At 36.3% G+C, this 17,770-nt stretch overlaps 1 protein-coding gene across 6 annotated transcripts in view; it reads left to right on the top strand.

The window, feature by feature from the left end:
- CRPPA (CDP-L-ribitol pyrophosphorylase A) overlaps positions 1-17,770 on the top strand; it is a 278,958-nt gene that overhangs the window by 83,912 nt on the left and 177,276 nt on the right. For all 6 annotated transcript variants that reach the window (XR_014139316.1, XR_014139315.1, XM_081800461.1 and 3 more), the window contains 2 exons: positions 7,522-7,626; positions 14,375-14,420. Coding sequence is in view for 4 of the 6 variants with exons in the window: in XM_081800461.1 (XP_081656587.1) it covers positions 7,522-7,626; positions 14,375-14,420 (151 nt within the window). In the remaining 2 variants the exon portion in view is untranslated. The remainder of the gene's footprint in view (positions 1-7,521; positions 7,627-14,374; positions 14,421-17,770) is intronic.

Below are 17,770 nucleotides of genomic sequence, written 5' to 3' on the forward strand. Positions count from 1 at the left end.
AGAACTTAGAAACTGTCACTCCTTTCTAAGAACAACTAAAAAGTTGAGCAAACTGAAAAAATCAGAAACTCTTCTTAGATCCATCAGAAGTGAGGCCATAGGGCAAACTGCTGTCCTCACAGACACAAGTAAAAATAAAATACTTTGAACTAAACACAAATGAAGACACTTACTTTGAAATACAGCAGAAGCAGTCCTTAAAGGGAAATGCATAGTGTTGAATGTACATAGTAGGAATGAAACAGCATCTAACTGATAATCTAAAATTCCATGTTCGGGAATCAGAAAACGTAAATAAATTCCAAAGTAAGCAGAGAAAAATGGTAAAAACTGGAGCAGAAATGAATGAAATGGAAAACTAAGACAAAAGTCAAACCCAAATGCTGGTTTTTTGAAAAGATTAATGGAGTAACTATACCACACAAAGAAGAGAATACTCAAATTACTAACCCAGACAGGGAATAGGGAACATCTTTATAGAACCGATAGAAATTAAAAGGATAAAAGGAATAAGATGAACAACTCTGTCCTCAAAGTTGATAACCTAGATGAAATGGAATGATTACGTGAGAGAGACAATCTGCCACAACTCACATGAGAATAGACAAACTGAGTAGGCTTATGTCTATTAAAGAAATAAAATCGGAGCACCTGGGTGGCTCAGTCAGTTAAGTGTCTGCCTTCGGCTCAGGTCATGATCCCAGGGTCCTGGGATTGAGCCCCACGTCAGGCTCCCTGCTCATCGGGAGCCTGCTTCTCCCTCTCCTCCCCGCTTGTGCTCTATCTATCTCTGTCACTCTCAAATAAAATCTTTAAAAAATAAGTAGAATCAATGATTTTCTAAAATAGCCTGAAGTCCAGATGCATTCGTTTGTAAAATCTAACAGATGTTTAAAGAAGAAATTATTGAAGTTCTCTATATTTGCCCATAGAAGACAGAAGCAGAGGGAGGGATGGCTAACTCATTCTGATGCTAGCCTAAAAGGCAAAGCAGACAAAGATGGATAAGAAAACAACAGACCACTGTCATGAACATAAATGAAAAAATCATCAACAAATATTAGCAAGTAGAATCTAATAATGTATGTAAAGAATTAAAGACTTTAGCCAAGTGGGATTTATCCCAGGTATTCAAGGCTAGTTCATCTTTAAAAAATCAACTACAGTACATCACATCCACAGGCTGAAGAAGAAAAAAAATATCTCAATACATGCAAGGAAAGTATTTGGCAAAATCCAGCAGCTATTCATGGTAAAATCTTAGCACACTAGAATAGAGGGAGTACTTCCTCAATTTGATAAAGATTAGGCACAAAAAATCTACAGCTAACATCATACTTTTTTCTTTTTTAAATAGTATTTTAGAGTGTGAACACAAGTGGGGTGAGAGGCAGAGGCAGAGGGAGAGGGAGATAAGCAGACTTCCTGCTAAGTGTGGAGCCCAGTGTGGATCTCCATCCCAGGACCCCGAGATCATGAGCTTAGCTGAAATCAAGAGTCAGATGCTCAACAGACTGAGCCACCAAGGCGTCCCTGCTAACATCATAGTTAATGATAAACTGAAAGCTTTCTCACTAAGATCAGCAACAAGGCAAAAATGTACTCTCACCATTCCTTTTTAACACTGTACTGGAATTCTTAGTTAAGAAAAGGAAGTAAGTACTCTGGGAGAGGCAAAATAAAACTCTCTTTGCAGATGACATAATTGTCTCTGAAGAAGATCTAGAAGAATTAAACTAGAAGTAAGTGTAGAGAAGTTTCATAATTGAAGGTTAATAAACAACAGTCTACCGTTTTCTTATATAATAGCAATGAGCAGGTGGAACTTGAAATTAAACTCATCTTTTACATTTAGTGCCCCCAAAATAAAATACTTACAAATCTGCCCAACTATCTATTAGATCCATAGAAGGAAAACTACAAAACTCTAAGCAAAACTGAAGAATTGAAAAATTGAGATCTATTCTGTGTTCATGAATAGGTAGACTTAATATTACCAAGATGTCAGTTCTTCCAATGTGGTCTATAAAATCAAAGCAATCCCAATGAAAAACCCAGCAAGTTTTTTGTAGGTGTAAACTGATTTTAGAGTTTATATATTGGAAAAGATGCAGATCAGCCAGTGCAATATTGAAGGATAAAGTTGGAGGACTGACACTATTCAACTTCACAACTTACTGTAAAGCTACAGTAATCAAGACTGTCTAGTAGGTGGAAAAATAGACAATCAGTGGAATAGAGTATAGAGCCCAGAAATAGACTGTGTAAATGACAGATTTTTGTCAAAAGAGCAAAGGAAATACAATGGAACAAAGATAGTCTTTTCAATAAATAACAGTTGCAACAAGTAAACATTCACATGAAGAAAATGAATCCGGACACAATTTACACCCTTCACAAAAACTCAGAAGGGATCATAGACTTTAATGTAAAGCAAAAAACCACAGGACTCCTAGGAGAGAGGAGAAAAGTTAGTTGACCTTGGGTATGGTTATACTTTTTAGATAAAACACCAAAGGTGTGATCTACAAAAGAATTGATAAGCTTGGACTTCATTAAAATTAAAAACTTGGGCTCTGCCAAGGTCACCCTAAAAAAATGACAAGAAAAGGTAAAAGGTGGGAGAATATACCTGTAAAAGACACATGTGATAAAGGACTCTTATCCAAAACATACAAAAACTATTAAAACTCAACAATAAGAAAAAAAAAAAAAACTCCGTAAAAGGGTAAAAAACCTCAATAGGTAGCTCAACAAAGAAGATATACACGTGGCAAATAAGCATAAAAAGATGTTCTGCACCCCATGTCATTAGGTAAATGCAAATTAAAGCAATGAGCTATCACAACTCATTTATTCAAATGGCCAAAATTTAGAATGCCAACACCTAATGCTTGTGAGGATATGGAGTAACAGGAATTCTCATTCATTGCTAGTGATAGTGAAAGACAGCATGTTCACTTGGGAAGACCATTTGACAGTTTTCTTATAAAACTAAACATATTCCTATCATATGATCCAGTAATTGTACTTCTTTGTATTTACTCAAATGAATTGAAATCTTATGTTTACATAAAAACCTACATGTGAGTGGTTATACCAACTTTTTCATAATTGCCAAAACTTGGGAACAACCAAGATATTCCTTGGTAGGTGAATGCATATGTAAATTGGTACATCCAGCAAATGGAATATTATCCAGGGCAAAAAATGATCTACGAAGACATGAAAGACATAGAGGAAACTGAAATGCATGTTGTTATGTGGGAAAAAAGTCAGTCTAAACGGGCTACATACTGTAAGAGTACAAGTACATGATTTCTGAGAAAGGCAAAACTATGGAAGCAGGAAAAACTTCGATGGTTGGAGGCAAGGAGTAGAATGAATAGGAGTTGTAGAGAATTTTTAATGCAGTGAAAGTACTATTTAGGATACCAAAACAATAAATATACACTCTTATACATTTGTGCCAATACTTATAAAATGTAAAAACACTGAGGGAATCCTAGTGTAAACTGTGGACTTGGGGTGATAATGATGTGTTGGTGTAGGCTCATCGATTTTAACAAATGTACCACTCTGGTGTAGAATTTTGGTAGTCGGGGGAGCTGTGAGTGGATGGGGATAGAGGACATGTGGAAAATACCTGTACTTTCTGTTCAACTTTGCTAGGAACCTAAAATTGCTCTAAAAAGACAAAGCCTATGAAACTTGGAATGAAAAAGACTGCATGGGAACTAAAATTCTGTTGAGACCTTCAGTGTTTGTAGAAATCCATATTCTATCCTCCTGTCATAAATAAGTTTTCTTGAAGTACAGTTTTATATTGACAATCATTATCCTCAAAATTATGGAGAAACTGTTCCTTTGTTTTTCTAATTTTCATTGCTGCTCTTAGGTCTCAACCAATTTGGGTTCCTGCTTTTTAAGAGACCTTTTGCTGTTGCTGTTAATTGGGTTTGGTGTATTTCATTCATTAGCTTCTACATGCTGTGAGGCTTTTTAATTTGGAAACTCATGTTCTTCACTATTGTAATTTTGTTTTTAAATACTTGTCTCTTTCTCCAACTCTTTTTGTTCTTTCCTTCTGGTTTTTCTTTTTTCTTTTTCCCTTTTTTTTTTTTTTTTAACATATTGGACTTTGTGGTCACTGGTTTTTTTTTTCCCCTGTATTTTCTCCCCTTTTAAATATCCTATTTTATGAGTATAAGCACTTTCTCACTTATCATACTGAGGTCTTTTTTTAACTGCAGAGTTCCTCCAAAAGATTTTATGTTTTGCCTTTTTGACCTTACATTTCATGTTAGTCTTGGGTTTCAGTTAAATCTGGGGTTTCTGCTCATGCTTATGTGTTGGAGACTGATGGGAGTTGGTAGGTTTCATAGGTGGAACTTTTTGACTTTGAGTTTCATTGTAACATGACTGAGATGGACTGTATTTGGGGACCTCTGACAATAGTATACTTAAGAGTTTCTGCCTGGGAGGAATATTGTTTGGCATTCTTTTGGGCTGCAAGTTTAGCGGGGCAGAGGGTTCTTAGAATCAGTGTGTGTATGTTATGTGATCAGGGATATCACTATGATTCCCATGCTGGATAATAAAGATAAAAATTTTCAGCCATTACACACTGAATTGACTTTCTTGATTTAAAATCTACCATTGTGCTAGTTGTTTTCTGTTTGTTCCATATGTTCTGTTTTTCTCTTTGCCTACCTTTGTATTAATTTCTCATTGTTTAATGATTCTGTCTTACCATTATTGATTTATTTTTAACTTAAAAATGTTTAGTGTATGCCTTGAGTGTAGAACGTACATGTAGTCACAGGCACCTTCAAATAGTAATATACTGTTCATGAGGTCGTAGTAGTAGGTTACTGAAGCAGAGCCTGCAAGATATAAACACTCCTGTTGAATATTTGACTCCCAGAGGTTCTGTATTCTCATAGTCACCTCCACTCAGTACTTAGCAGTGTGTTGAGATTATCCATTTATTTCTTCTTACCTGCTTGTATGACATCTGCTGTCTCTTGTGGTTGTGCTGTACCGTAGGTGAGCTGGTGATGGTGTCCTCTCTGTCCTTGGGGGAGGCATGCCTTTTCTTAGATTTAAGGCTACTTGGTCATCTTGTGACCTCAGCTATGGTGGGTACAAGAAAAAGTTATGCTTTTGTAGTTTATGTGATTTTTCTTCAGAACTAAACATTTTTTCCAGCTTTCCATATCTTATACAAAAGTAGAAGTCATCATCAGTGTTATTGAGAAATGCAGAAATTCAGAATTTAACAGGTTATTAAGCATGTATTTTTTTTGAACTTCCTGCAAAAGTAAAATTTTTGTTGCAGAAATGACCAAAACCCCCCATAAATAGTTGTAATAGTAGTCTATACAACAAATGACAAATTCAGGCTACTCTTTCTGCCAAGATTGCTCAGCCTGTTTCCAGTATATATTCCATATATACCGGACCCAGAGTTTTCTGTGTTTCCCATTGGCTCTAGTGACTGGTATCCTAAAGACATCATACACTTTGTAGGCTGCTGCCATCTTGCCTGGTACAACATGTGATTGTCAGGAGTAGAGCATCAAGTAATTCTCTTTTCACCACCTAAGATAGGAGGGTAGTACCTGTTCTTGTGGTCTCCTCTCAACATGTACTTAGTGAGCACGTTTAAGGCTTTCCACAAATGTGTTAAATATCTTGCCTCTGAAAAGAGTAGGAAGAGGGCTATTGCTGGTCATCTTTGGGATTTGACCATGTGTTAAAGAGAGCATTCTGTTGACTGTATATAGATCTCAAATACTGCTAAATGAGTATGTACAAATGCGGGAAGTACAAAGAAGAGGCTTAACGTTTGTCTTACTTGAATATAACTAATGTTGATAATGCTTTTTAAAAAATTACAATGTCTAAGAAATATGTTAAGTAGCATATCATAAAAGAAGATTTAAGCTGAGAGACCATTCTGGTCAATTTGGGACTATGTACATTTGGTGGTTCTATTTTCTTGTCCATAACCTTAACATACCATTATAGTTAGAATTTTGAAATCTCTAGTACAGCAAAACAGCCCTGGAAATGGGTGCTAAATGTTGTACTGATATTTGTGGCCTTTCTGCAGCCTTCCTTACCTGGGGATGTTTGTTCTAAAACATAAATCTATCAGATGTCTGAAACTTCTCTGTATGCCACCTTTTGCCCTACAGGTATACCTTTCTCCTACAATTTTATTCAGTCTTTAGAATGAGATCAGAGATCATTTGCTTTGAAAGGCCTCTATAATGCCTTCACACAGAATTAAGTATTTTATCTCCTGGTCTACTTGTAGATATTCTAGTGTTGCATCTGTCATAGTCTGTTGCAAAATATTTGTTCAAAATCAGCTTCTTCTTTAAGATATGAGTCCTTGGGGAGCCTGGGTGGCTCAATCAGTTAAGCGACTGCCAAAGGCAGTCATGATCTCAGTCATGGTCAGGTCATGATCTTGGGGTCCTGGGATCTAGCTGAGCCCCACATTGGGCTCCCTGCTCAGCAGAGTCTACTTCTCCCTCTCCCTCTGCCCATCCCCACCACTTGTGATTTCTTCATCTCTTTCTCTCTAATAAGTAAATAAAATCTTAAAAAAAAATTAAAAAAAAAAAGATTTGATTTCCTTGAGGACCTAATACACATCGCATTTATCTTTTAAATGCTTCTCCTTAATATAGAGCTTGGATATGATCAGGACACAGTATTGTTCAGCTGAATTGTATTGGTCATTTTAATGGTTTTGCTAAAAATCCTTAAAAATGTTGCTTGTACTTTATTAAATCTATGAGAGGCCTTTCCTTTTTTTTTTTTTTTTTAAGATTTATTTATTAGAGCATGCAAGCAAGTGGGGAGAGGGCCATGGGGAGAGAATCTCAAGCTGACTCCCAGCTGCGCATGGAGCCTGATGCGGGACTTGATTTCATGAGCCTGAGATCAAGACCTGAGCTGAAACGGAGAGCGGGAGGCTAAACTGACTGAGTCACCCAGGTGCCCCAGGCTCTCCTTTTTTGTCTAATAACAGAATACTGAACTGTTTTCATGTTCAAAATCAAAATATAAATTTTTAAGACATATTGACAAGTAAAATATTAAAATGAACAAAAGCTATGATTTGCAAATATTTTAATATAAATATAGCATAGGGGTTGGAGTTGGATGAATACATATATTTGTTAGATAAAATCCTGATACAAAAAAACTTCAGCCATACTTTCAGGCATTTTAGAAACATGTTTGGAAAAGTAGCTTATAATAAAAAAAAGTAGTCTATTTATTTGACTCCTGAAACTATTGAGGAAGTTCAAAACTTAAGATTGCAACTTACCTACTTCCTGTATCTTTTGACATTTAGGGCATAGGGACAATTATTATGGAACTTGATGAATCAGTACCTAATCAAAGATTTTTTTAGTTCTCTAGGCCCTTTTATATATTGATTATGAAATAAAACAAAGTTTTACTTAAAAATATATTTGAACTTTTTTTTCTACCCAGTGTAGTGACTATGACTTGGAATTTGGAACTGAGTGTTTGCAGTTGGCTCTAAAATATGGTCACATTAATGCCAAACTTGTGGAAGGATCACCTGACCTCTGGAAGGTAAGGAAGTTTGCATTTTGCTCTGGATCTTGGCTGTGTTTATAGGTCATTCCTAAGACACATTCTGCAAGTATAAACACTTTCCAGGTGCTTAAGAATATGGAGAGGTAGTATAAAAATGCTTGGTTTCATACTCATTAAGTATTTTGAGGTATAAGGGTATGTATATATGTATACATTAAAGGCATTAAGAGTTTTACTGGGTTTCCTGAGCATCAAAGTATGTATCATTTCTATTTCTTGGTTTGCAGAAAATTCACTTTGAGATAATTTATTCAAACATTCCATTTTAGCTGATAAAATGGTTTTATTCAATTTTTTTCTTCCCTCTCTATATATTCTTACATTCAGTTTCCTTAAACTCCATTGGACTGAGGATGAAACTCAACTTTCCACAGTAGCAACATTTCCTTCCAGGCCCTGGAGGGTGGTAGCTCCAACTTAACTGGGTTCAAGAAATATCTGCCATAGTTCTGACTTAGTGGGATGGGTGACTGGACCCACTTGGTGGCCCCAATGAGGAGTTAGACTCTTGAATATAGTAAGGTTTGACTCCTAATGACCAACTTCTTTGTTTTCGAGGGAATGAAGTAATTAGAGCTGGAGTGTTTCACAGTGTGGCTTTCCTTTGTTCTGAAGGTAGAGATGTATTGAATTGAACAGTGTTTTCTGAAACAGGGTAGGGTAGTTTTATTTTCTGAAGTATTGCTGCTTTTGAAATACGGGATGAAACATATATTTCATATATAGAGAGAGAGCTTGGATATATATATATATTTATATATATATTTATTTAAAGATTTCATTTATTAGTTTGACAGAGAGCAGGAAAGCAGGGGGAGCAGCAGAGGGAGAGGGAGAAGCAGGCTCCCCACTGAGCAGGGAGCCCGATGTGGGGCTCAATCCCAGGACCCCGGGATCATGACTTGAACCAAAGGCAGATGCTTAACCAACTGAGCCACCCAGGTGCCCCAAGGGATGAAATCTTTATAAAGCATCCACCTAAATCTGATAAGGAAAGATTCATCCTAACTCTAAGATGATATGAACCCAAAAGCATATTTCCTCATTGACTTAAAAATAAAACAGAAAGCCCTATGAGTTCATTAAGTATTCTGTACAGTAATGTGATAGGCCTTGCCCTATGCTAAGATTGTCTCATACATACTTAAAATGACTGAAATTACAAAATTACAAAATATTGGTATGTCTGGATTATTGCCTTACACAATATTATTCTTTTAAGGATATCCGAATGTCTTCAACCCAGCAGGCAAACATTTTATTCATTTTGTGTATCCTTTTCTGTCTGTGGCTCAGATGGTAGTAAACATATTGTGAGGACTATGTTGTTTACCAATTAGGTGTTTTGTTACAGATCCTGACACTCATCTCTGTACAACACCTTTTGGCTGTGGGCTAGACTTAATTTGCTGGCAACGGGAGATGAAAGTAGAAACTCACAGACAAGTTTTATTGCTGCTCACATGTTCATTTAATACTCTCTGGCCTCATTTTTGATGTTGTAGGGTGTGTGGTGATCTTTTTCTGTGGGTGTTCAGAGCCTATTTGAAACTTGTCAAGCCCTCTGAGATGTGCAGAGAGGAAAGTAACAGATTGCTCTTGAAATTTTCCACTTGTTCCTCACAAATTTATTTCAATTTTTAGATTTTTTTTTTTTTAAATCTTCTATTTCACTGCTTTCTCCAACAACACAGTATTAGTATTAGTTCTCACGTCTTGGTGCTCTGCTTCCCTTTCATGGGAACCAACTGTAAGTGCACTAAGTCAGGGATTGGCTTTCCCAGGACTTCTCCTCCTTTACAATGTTTGAATAATGGGACCTTGGATTTTAAAAGGGCATAGAATGCAATGGGTTGGGCAGAAAGTCTTTCAAATGGCAGATAGGAGTTCTTTTCTGGTACCATATTTCTTCTGATAATTGAAGTGAAATGATTTTGAGTGCAAGTATTACAGTTTTAGGGTCCTTGTTTCCTCTTTCTGCCTCCTGTCTCTCATCATCTTCTCCCACCCCCCTTTTTTCTTCTTTCTGATACTTCCCTAGCTATTGGTATAGCCCTCTAAAGCTTCTTGATGACATTGTATGAATTGTCTTCAGTATAGGCTCGTCATTTAATTTTGTGGTCTTGGCATTTTGTAAGGATAAAAGTTACTCGGTTTCTGTTTAAACCAAAGCAGTAATGTATACTTAGAAATTAGTGTTCTAATTCTATACTAACACCAAAAGTGCTACCATTTTTAAAAATTTGGATCTGAAAAAAGATTTAGTACACTGAAGCTAAAACCCGTACTGGACTCAGGTAGCTGAGCCAACTACATGGCTCATGATTCATAAATCTTGAAACGGTGAAAAATGCATTTCAGGAGGCATTTTACTACCATAAAAAGTAAGGCAAGGGATGATTCTGAAACACAGATCCAGGATACCTTCCCCTACCCCTCAGAAATCAGGGAGTTCACCCCCACAGTGGTATGAGGAATGACTAGAAATGTCTCATGCCTGCAAGTGGGACTATTTGAACTGCCATCAGAAATCCGGGGGGGTTATTTTGTATTTTACATACTTTTTTTAGAAGTAAAGCAAGAAATAAATGTTCAGAGTTATGCTATACCTCATGCAGTGGCTCCTTTGGGGCCTGGAGGAAACATTAATTGTTTAAAATCACCATGCAGGGTAGAGGACAACCCCCACTCATGACAAAGACTAACCAATCATGGAAGAGAATAGGACTGATTTGTGGGATAGGAATTGGCTCTCATGCTTTCCCTGAAGGGTAGTGCCTTGCCAGACCTTGCCAGACACACTGTTATTTGACAAAATTTGACCCAGTGGACATAAAAACTTCCATTCCTTTAATTTATAATTGTACCATATTTTTGTCCCAATATACTTAAATACTTGCTCACTTTCTACACTATACAGAACTAATTGAACAGGCTTTTTGTTTCTAAATTTACAACTATCCTTAAGGCATAAAAGATTATAACCAGGAATTGAAGAAATTAAACTGTTCATTGTCTGAAAATACTTGTTTAGGAGGAGTTTCTGAAGTGTTTGAAATCATCCCATATTCCTGACTTTTCAGGAATCCTTTTGATGGGAACTACTTTTTTTTTTTTTTTTCTTTTTCAGATCACGTGTTATGGCATCTTTGTTTAAAAACAAAAACAGGGATGCCTGGGTGGCTAAGTCAGTTAAGTGTCTGCCTTTGAGTCTTGGGATCAAGTCCTGCATCGGGCTCCCTGCTCAGCGGGCAGCCTGCTTCTCCTTCTGTCTGTCACTCCCCCTGCTTGTGCGTGCTCTCTCTCTCTGACAAATAAATAAAATCTTAAAAAAAAAACAAAAACAAAATAACCTCCCTTCCTTTAAATCTCAAAAATACAGTGTGGTAACATTGTTTCTTTTAAGAGATTTTCATCTAGTCTAGAGGAAAGAGATATTTTCTAGATAGACCTAATTGATGAAATGGAAATAAAACAGATACATCCCCAAATCTAAATTTGTGTCTAATAAACATACTATATTTTGTAAAATTTAATATTTTCTGACTTCTAATTATTGGAGCTACATACTCATTTTCTTACGAGTTAAAAGATAGGAAAAATGGGGACTAGGTGTTGTCTGATTCACGTAAGATGGTGGCCAACTGAAGGAGGCTCTGAAAAGTCTGTTACTATATTGTCAACACAGAGTGACACAGGTAGGTGTGATAGTGTGTGGAACCCACCTTGAGGCAGCTGAGGGAGGCCTGGCCTCAGAGTCAGAAAATTCGGTCTGGCTCTGAGTTTCAGGTTTCTCTTGTATTGAATATTATTTTCTTTTAGTTGCACACTTGACTCAGATGAACTATTACACAGAAGCACAAAGAAAAGAGACAAAAATTGAGCTTAACTAGGTGAGGGGCAAATGTGGGGCCCTGACCATTTGTCTTGAGGTGGCTTCTGAGCCTCTACTGAGCAATATGAAAATAAGTGAGTCAGAGGATGGAGGGCTCTCTTCCATCACTAAAGGGTTGAATTTTTTTTTTAAGTTAACAAATTTTCATAATGTATTGTGCAAGGTCCAAGGAAAACTACAGATCATACTGACAGAAGGAAATCAACTTCAAACTGATTTAATAAACTTTTGAAAATTAAGAAAAATAAGGAAAGGGCAACCCATATTACTGTAAAAGTTTGACAGAAAAAATGTAACTCATCAGTTCAGAATTGCAACATTTTCCAGTACTGTTCCCTTTGAAGTACGTTAACTGTTTCAATTAGGAAAAAAAATAAAGCTATTTTTAAATGCAGTACTTTACCAGTTTGTGAGAAACATTTTGTACTTAATTTTTCTTAGATCCGTTTGGTGAGAAGTGGGTTGAAGTATTAAATAAGGCTTTATGTGGAAGATATTAGTAAACAATAAAAAAAAGCTTTAATCTGTGTGTAGTAGGTATCCACAACCTACAAGAAAAAGTAGACAAAAGGAAATTTAGTAGTCTTTCCTGATTATACAGTTAATCATAATAGTGGAGAAAGGACCTTTAGTTGATTCTAATAGGTAACTTAACCAAGAGTGATTGCAATGTAAAACTGTTTAGTCTTGCAGGAATGCTAGAAAAGGGATTTTAGGAGTTGAGACCAATTTTTCCTTAACTTAAAAAAATTCATCATTAAGATATCTTTGGGCAAAGAAAGTAGAAGTTACTTTCACAGTTGCTCTATTGTGATTTTGAATGCAGTTTCATTCCTCAAAGCCAAAAGGAATACAAAATGAATAACGGTAATTAGGCCTCTTCCTATTTCAGTTCTGAGTTTACCCTATACAGCAGAAAATTATTAAAGAAAAACACTGTTTTCTCATTTGAATTACAAGTATTGAAGCCTGATTTCGGTGATCTAGTTAACTTTGGGTTTTTGAGCAAAAAGAAGAAAATCTTTGATGGAATTTTTACAGGAAAATTTTTCTACGAAAATACTGTTTCCAGAGGTTAAGGAATTTTACTTATTCTTTTCATTGCTCTCTCCCCAAAACTTAGAACAGGACCTAGAACAGAGTAGTTATTTCATAAATATGTTTTGAATGAATGAATGAGATCAGTATATTGTTTAATTTGGTGAAATACATAGCATGGACCTTTAAATGTCTGTTTTCTATTTTCTGTCCAGATACTGGAATTTCACTGTGGATCAGTAACTATAGTACTAGTTTTGGTTGGCATGTACTTGTTTTGTCAGTCATATAACAATGTCATGCGTGACTTCAATAGTTTAGTTGAAGGCTCAAGCAATTTTCTATCTATTTTTTTAAGATTTATTTATTAGAGCACGGGAGTGGGGAGGGGCAGAGGGAGAGATCGAGAGAGAGAGTCTCAAGCAGACTCTGCCCTGAGGGCAGAGCCCAATGGGGGCGTAGGGGGCAGCTTGATCTCATGACCCTGATATCATGACCTGAGCCAAAACCAAGAGTCAGATGCTTAACTGACTGAGCCACCCAGGCACCCCAATTTTCTGTCTGTCTTACATGTTAGGTATTACTTGAATTGTCGATTGTAGGGTGATGTTTTGCACCAGCCATTTACCAGCCAGGATAAAGGCATAGCAGGGGAATCTAATTTTGGGTAGAAGTGCCCTGAGCAACTTGAGCCAAACAAAGTTTTTGTATAAGTCTAGTTATGAGATAGTCTGAAGGGGAAAAAATATGAATTATAGGCACAGAAATGTACTCACTTGGTAAGTACTTTTCAAAGTGGGTTTTTAGGGGCGCCTGGGTGGCTCAGTTGGTTAAGCGACTGCCTTCGGCTCAGGTCATGATCCTGGAGTCCCGGGATCGAGTCCCGCATCGGGCTCCCTGCTCGGCAGGGAGTCTGCTTCTCCCTCTGACCCTCCCCCCCCTCATGTACTCGCTCTCTCTCATTCTCTCTCTCAAATAAATAAATAAAATCTTTAAAAAAAAAAAAAAACAAAGTGGGTTTTTAGACCACTTTCATCACAATCATCTTGGCACTTTAATGATGAACCAACTCCTAAACTTATAGTACTTATTAATACAATGCATTATTTTTTAGGTTAAGTTCTGACATAAGAACTGATTCTGCATTGCCAAACACCTGACATATTCTGTACTTGAGCTCACAGGATATGTTGTGGGAAATATCTGCCCTAGGACTATGTCAGGTTACAATTAGAAGGAGGATGCATGATCTTCATGAAAGATAATGATTGTTCTTATGTACATGAAGGTATCCTCTAGTCCCTGTCGGATCCATGTATTAATAAAAAACTTGAAAGGTGAACCTTATCTACATAAAGATATCTACTTCCTTCAATTGAGAAGGAAGTCCCTCTTGATGTGCATTAACCTTTGAGAATTATTTTATGATTTTTGTTACACATACTTTTCCTTCCTTACAACATAAAACTTTACTATTAAACAGTAATAACCAGTAGTACTAGTACTTTTATTTAAACACTACCACATTATCTGTGAAATAATACTTATATTAATAAGAGTTTGATAACCACGGCCACATAATATCTCAATTTACAGATCCAAAAACCAGTGTTCAGCAATTTGCAGAAATAAAATGTATCTGAACTTGCTAATGTTGTTATAATTTAGAAATTGTCAGTACTATGTGTTTATAGTTTCTCCAAAATAAATCATTTCCTTTGGGGCATAATTTTATTGCTCTCACATTCCTTCCTACTCTGTTAAGTCTAATGAGGTTTGTTTGTCCTTTAGGTGACCTACAAACGAGATCTGTATGCAGCGGAATCGATTATTAAGGGTATGTTTGGCCTTGTGACTGTCAGTTCCTGTGTTTCAAAAATGTAAGCCAGTTCAGAATTTCTCATGACATTTTAAATCCCAGAATTCTCAGAAGTATAAATGTCTGTAGGCCACAGAGGTCTGTGATTTGTGTTTTGTTTTTTTTTTTTGAAAATAATTACATTTTGTGTTTGCTGCTTGTGAAATGTCACTTATCACTTATGTCACATTGGTTTTAATTTTTATAAAGGAAATAATTTATGAAAAGTATGGGACACTGACACTATTAGAAGTAAAAACCGATTTTAATAAACTTAAGATACTTATTTTTACTAAGAGGCCTTGTCACCCACCCCCCACCCCCATAACACTGCCATATCAGTACATGATATAGCATCTTTCATATGAAGGTATTTTTCCCCCATATATAGAAATAAGACTAGACGATGTGTTAAATTCCTTTTCAATCTTGACAATGATTGCAATTTTGTTTTGTAGTTTAGATACTGCATGTGTAATAACCCCTTTATCATTGTTTTCCATCTTTAGGCCTCACAGCTACACAGAGGTAGTTTATGTAATAATCAACAAATATTTGTCATTGTGCTTAACAGTGTACTAGGAATGTAATGATGATGCACAGGGGACATTGATTAGCTATTTTTGCAGCCTCCATCATTTCAATCAGGGTTTCTGAACCTCAGCACCCTTGGTATTTTAGTCCAGGTAATTCTTTGTTGCGGAGACTGTTTTGTCCATTGTACGTTGTTGAGCAGTGTGCCTGGACTATATTCACTAGATGCCAGAAACACTGGTCCTTCCCTCCCTCCGTCCCCATTGATGTGATATCAGAAACACTGTTAAAACTTGTGGTCCTGGCAAAAATTACAGCGTCGATCCTGAACCAAGTATGGGGCTTCACAATCTGTTACTGACACCTTTGAAATAGATGAAGGGTAGATCTGTGTGCTCAGGTTTTGACTGAGAGGTGAACTTGGAATTCAGACTTGGAAGTTGAAGAAAATGTTGAGTCTGAACTCTGAATGCATCAATTTGTTAAATAGGTTTTCCCCCAAAGTTTGAATAATCAATTGGCTTCACATTCACAAAACAAATCTTTTCTCTGGTCATGACATTGTATATTTGTAGTCTATCCTCAAGGTTTTTGTCCTTCAAGAATATTGTGTTGCAAACCATTAATGTACCATAATTTATACATTTGTGTATCTGTGCATGTAAACAGATGATCTATAGCTATAAATCAAAATGTTGGCATGTATTTACACATCAGCCAGGCATTGTGTAAACATGACTGTGGAGAAGTTGGCTAAACCATGATGTGGTTGGTTACGTCCTCAGCAGAAGGAAATAGAAAACTAGTCTGGTTTCCATACACAGTCATACCTTTGTTACCTAGGTACAATGGACAAGACCTATTTTGTGAGTAGTTGGTAAGGGCTCCTACTGAGAATTGCGCACATTATATTTGCCTACAATTTATCAGAGCAGGCTTCTTATAAAGTAAAAGCCTACATTTTAACTGTACTTGTAATGACTATAGTTTTGGAAATTGTATACAGAGAGGAACTGTTTTTCTTCTGTAACATGTTTTAGTGTGCTGTTTTTATTTTTAAGCATTTAAAAAGTATTCTTTTGTTATCAGGGAAAGTAATCTGACTGGATATAAATGGCTGATCAGTCATCTCCAAAAATTTCCTTATGCTCTAGGGTTTGCATTTCTAATAACTTTCCAGGAGATTGTGATGTTGATCATATACTTGGAGGGCCACTCCTCTGGGGCCTTTCCACTCTCAATGTGGGCCTCTAGATAAACAGCATGGTGATTACCTGAGAACCTGAATGCAGGATGTGTGGCCCCACCACATTAAATCAGAATATGCGTTTTAGGCAAAACTCTGGCTGATGAGTTTGTATGTTAAATTTTGGAAACATTCTCTAGGCTGCTCTTCAGTATTTCACAGCTCCTTTCTTTTTAGATAATATTTTTATTGCATTAAGGACTCTTACTGTGCTTTATCAGCTCCAAATGCTTCTTTGCTTACCTGGGATTGCTACCTGCCTCTGTGATTTGCACTAATGCTATCTCTGAGGCCTGATAGAAACAACACTAGGCATAGGCAAATGAACACCCTTGGATTTTTTAAAAATTAAATTACAAAATAAAATATATATAGCAGATTGTCTGAGCTAGGTATTTACCAGTTTGCCTGTTCCTAGTAAATGTTCAAAGTATTTTTCTAGGCACTACTGTAACACAGTATTTATTGGGTACTTACTTTGTGTCAGACATTGTGTTATATGTATCATCTCGTGCTTCTCCAAGAACTTAATGATGTAGGTCATGTCACCGTGTCCATATTATTGGATCATCAAAGATTCTAAGCAATTACTGATTTAAGAAGGATAGAAAATAAATTCTTAACTACAAGTTTCTGTCTTTGGTAGTTACCTCTTTTTACAGCTATTACCTCTTTTTTTCCTTAAGCAGAGATTGTTTAGATTGCCTTCTCTGAAATCCTTGACCTATATATGTTTTGAAATTCAGAATACTTATATTTTCAGAAGTTAATGCAGTACATAACATATTAAGTCACATCACCAGTGGGATTAAGGACCTTGCAACATAATGAAAATTATAATGCATGAATGTTTACATTCAGTACAGGAATAAAGACTGTAGAACCTCGAGTCCAAGTTCAGGTCTGATTTTACCACCAAATTTATATATGAAAACAATTATTAAATTTTCTATTTGGATTTCAACGTTGCCCATAACTTGGTGTGAACCTCTTTTAGATTGATTCAGTGAACTTGAGAGGATGTCGTCTTGCTCTTTCTTTTGTTTTTATTTTTTGTAGTATCTAACATTGAGTTTAATGGAATGTAGTTGTGTGTTGTAGGGTACAGCTACATTTTTTTCCTTAGAGTTGAAAAAAATTTACATTATGGGGAGAGGTGGCTCTTTTCTCTCACGACACCACTTTACCTGCTCCTAAGAGACTCATATTGTGACCCAATGTACCTATTCTTATATAAACTTTTTTCTCAGAGATGATATAAAATTGGGTATATATACTTTTGTCAAAGTTTAAAACCAGGATTGGGAGCACATGGCATTCATGCCAGTTGTTTTATTTATTTAAATTTTTTTTTTTTTAGTTCAGACAATTATTTTTGTTTTAATTTTATTATTTTATGTTAGTCACCATACAATACATCATTAGTTTTTGATGTAGTGTTCCACGATCCATTGTTTTTGTATAACACCCAGCGCTCCATGCTAGTACCCATCACCAGGCTAGCCCATCCCCCCACCCCCTCCCCTCTAGAACCCTCCGTTTGTTTCTC

The sequence above is a fragment of the Leptonychotes weddellii genome, chromosome 12, assembly GCF_054177405.1.
Source record: "Leptonychotes weddellii isolate Sample4059 chromosome 12, ASM5417740v2, whole genome shotgun sequence".
Classification (NCBI taxonomy): Eukaryota; Metazoa; Chordata; class Mammalia; order Carnivora; family Phocidae; genus Leptonychotes; species Leptonychotes weddellii.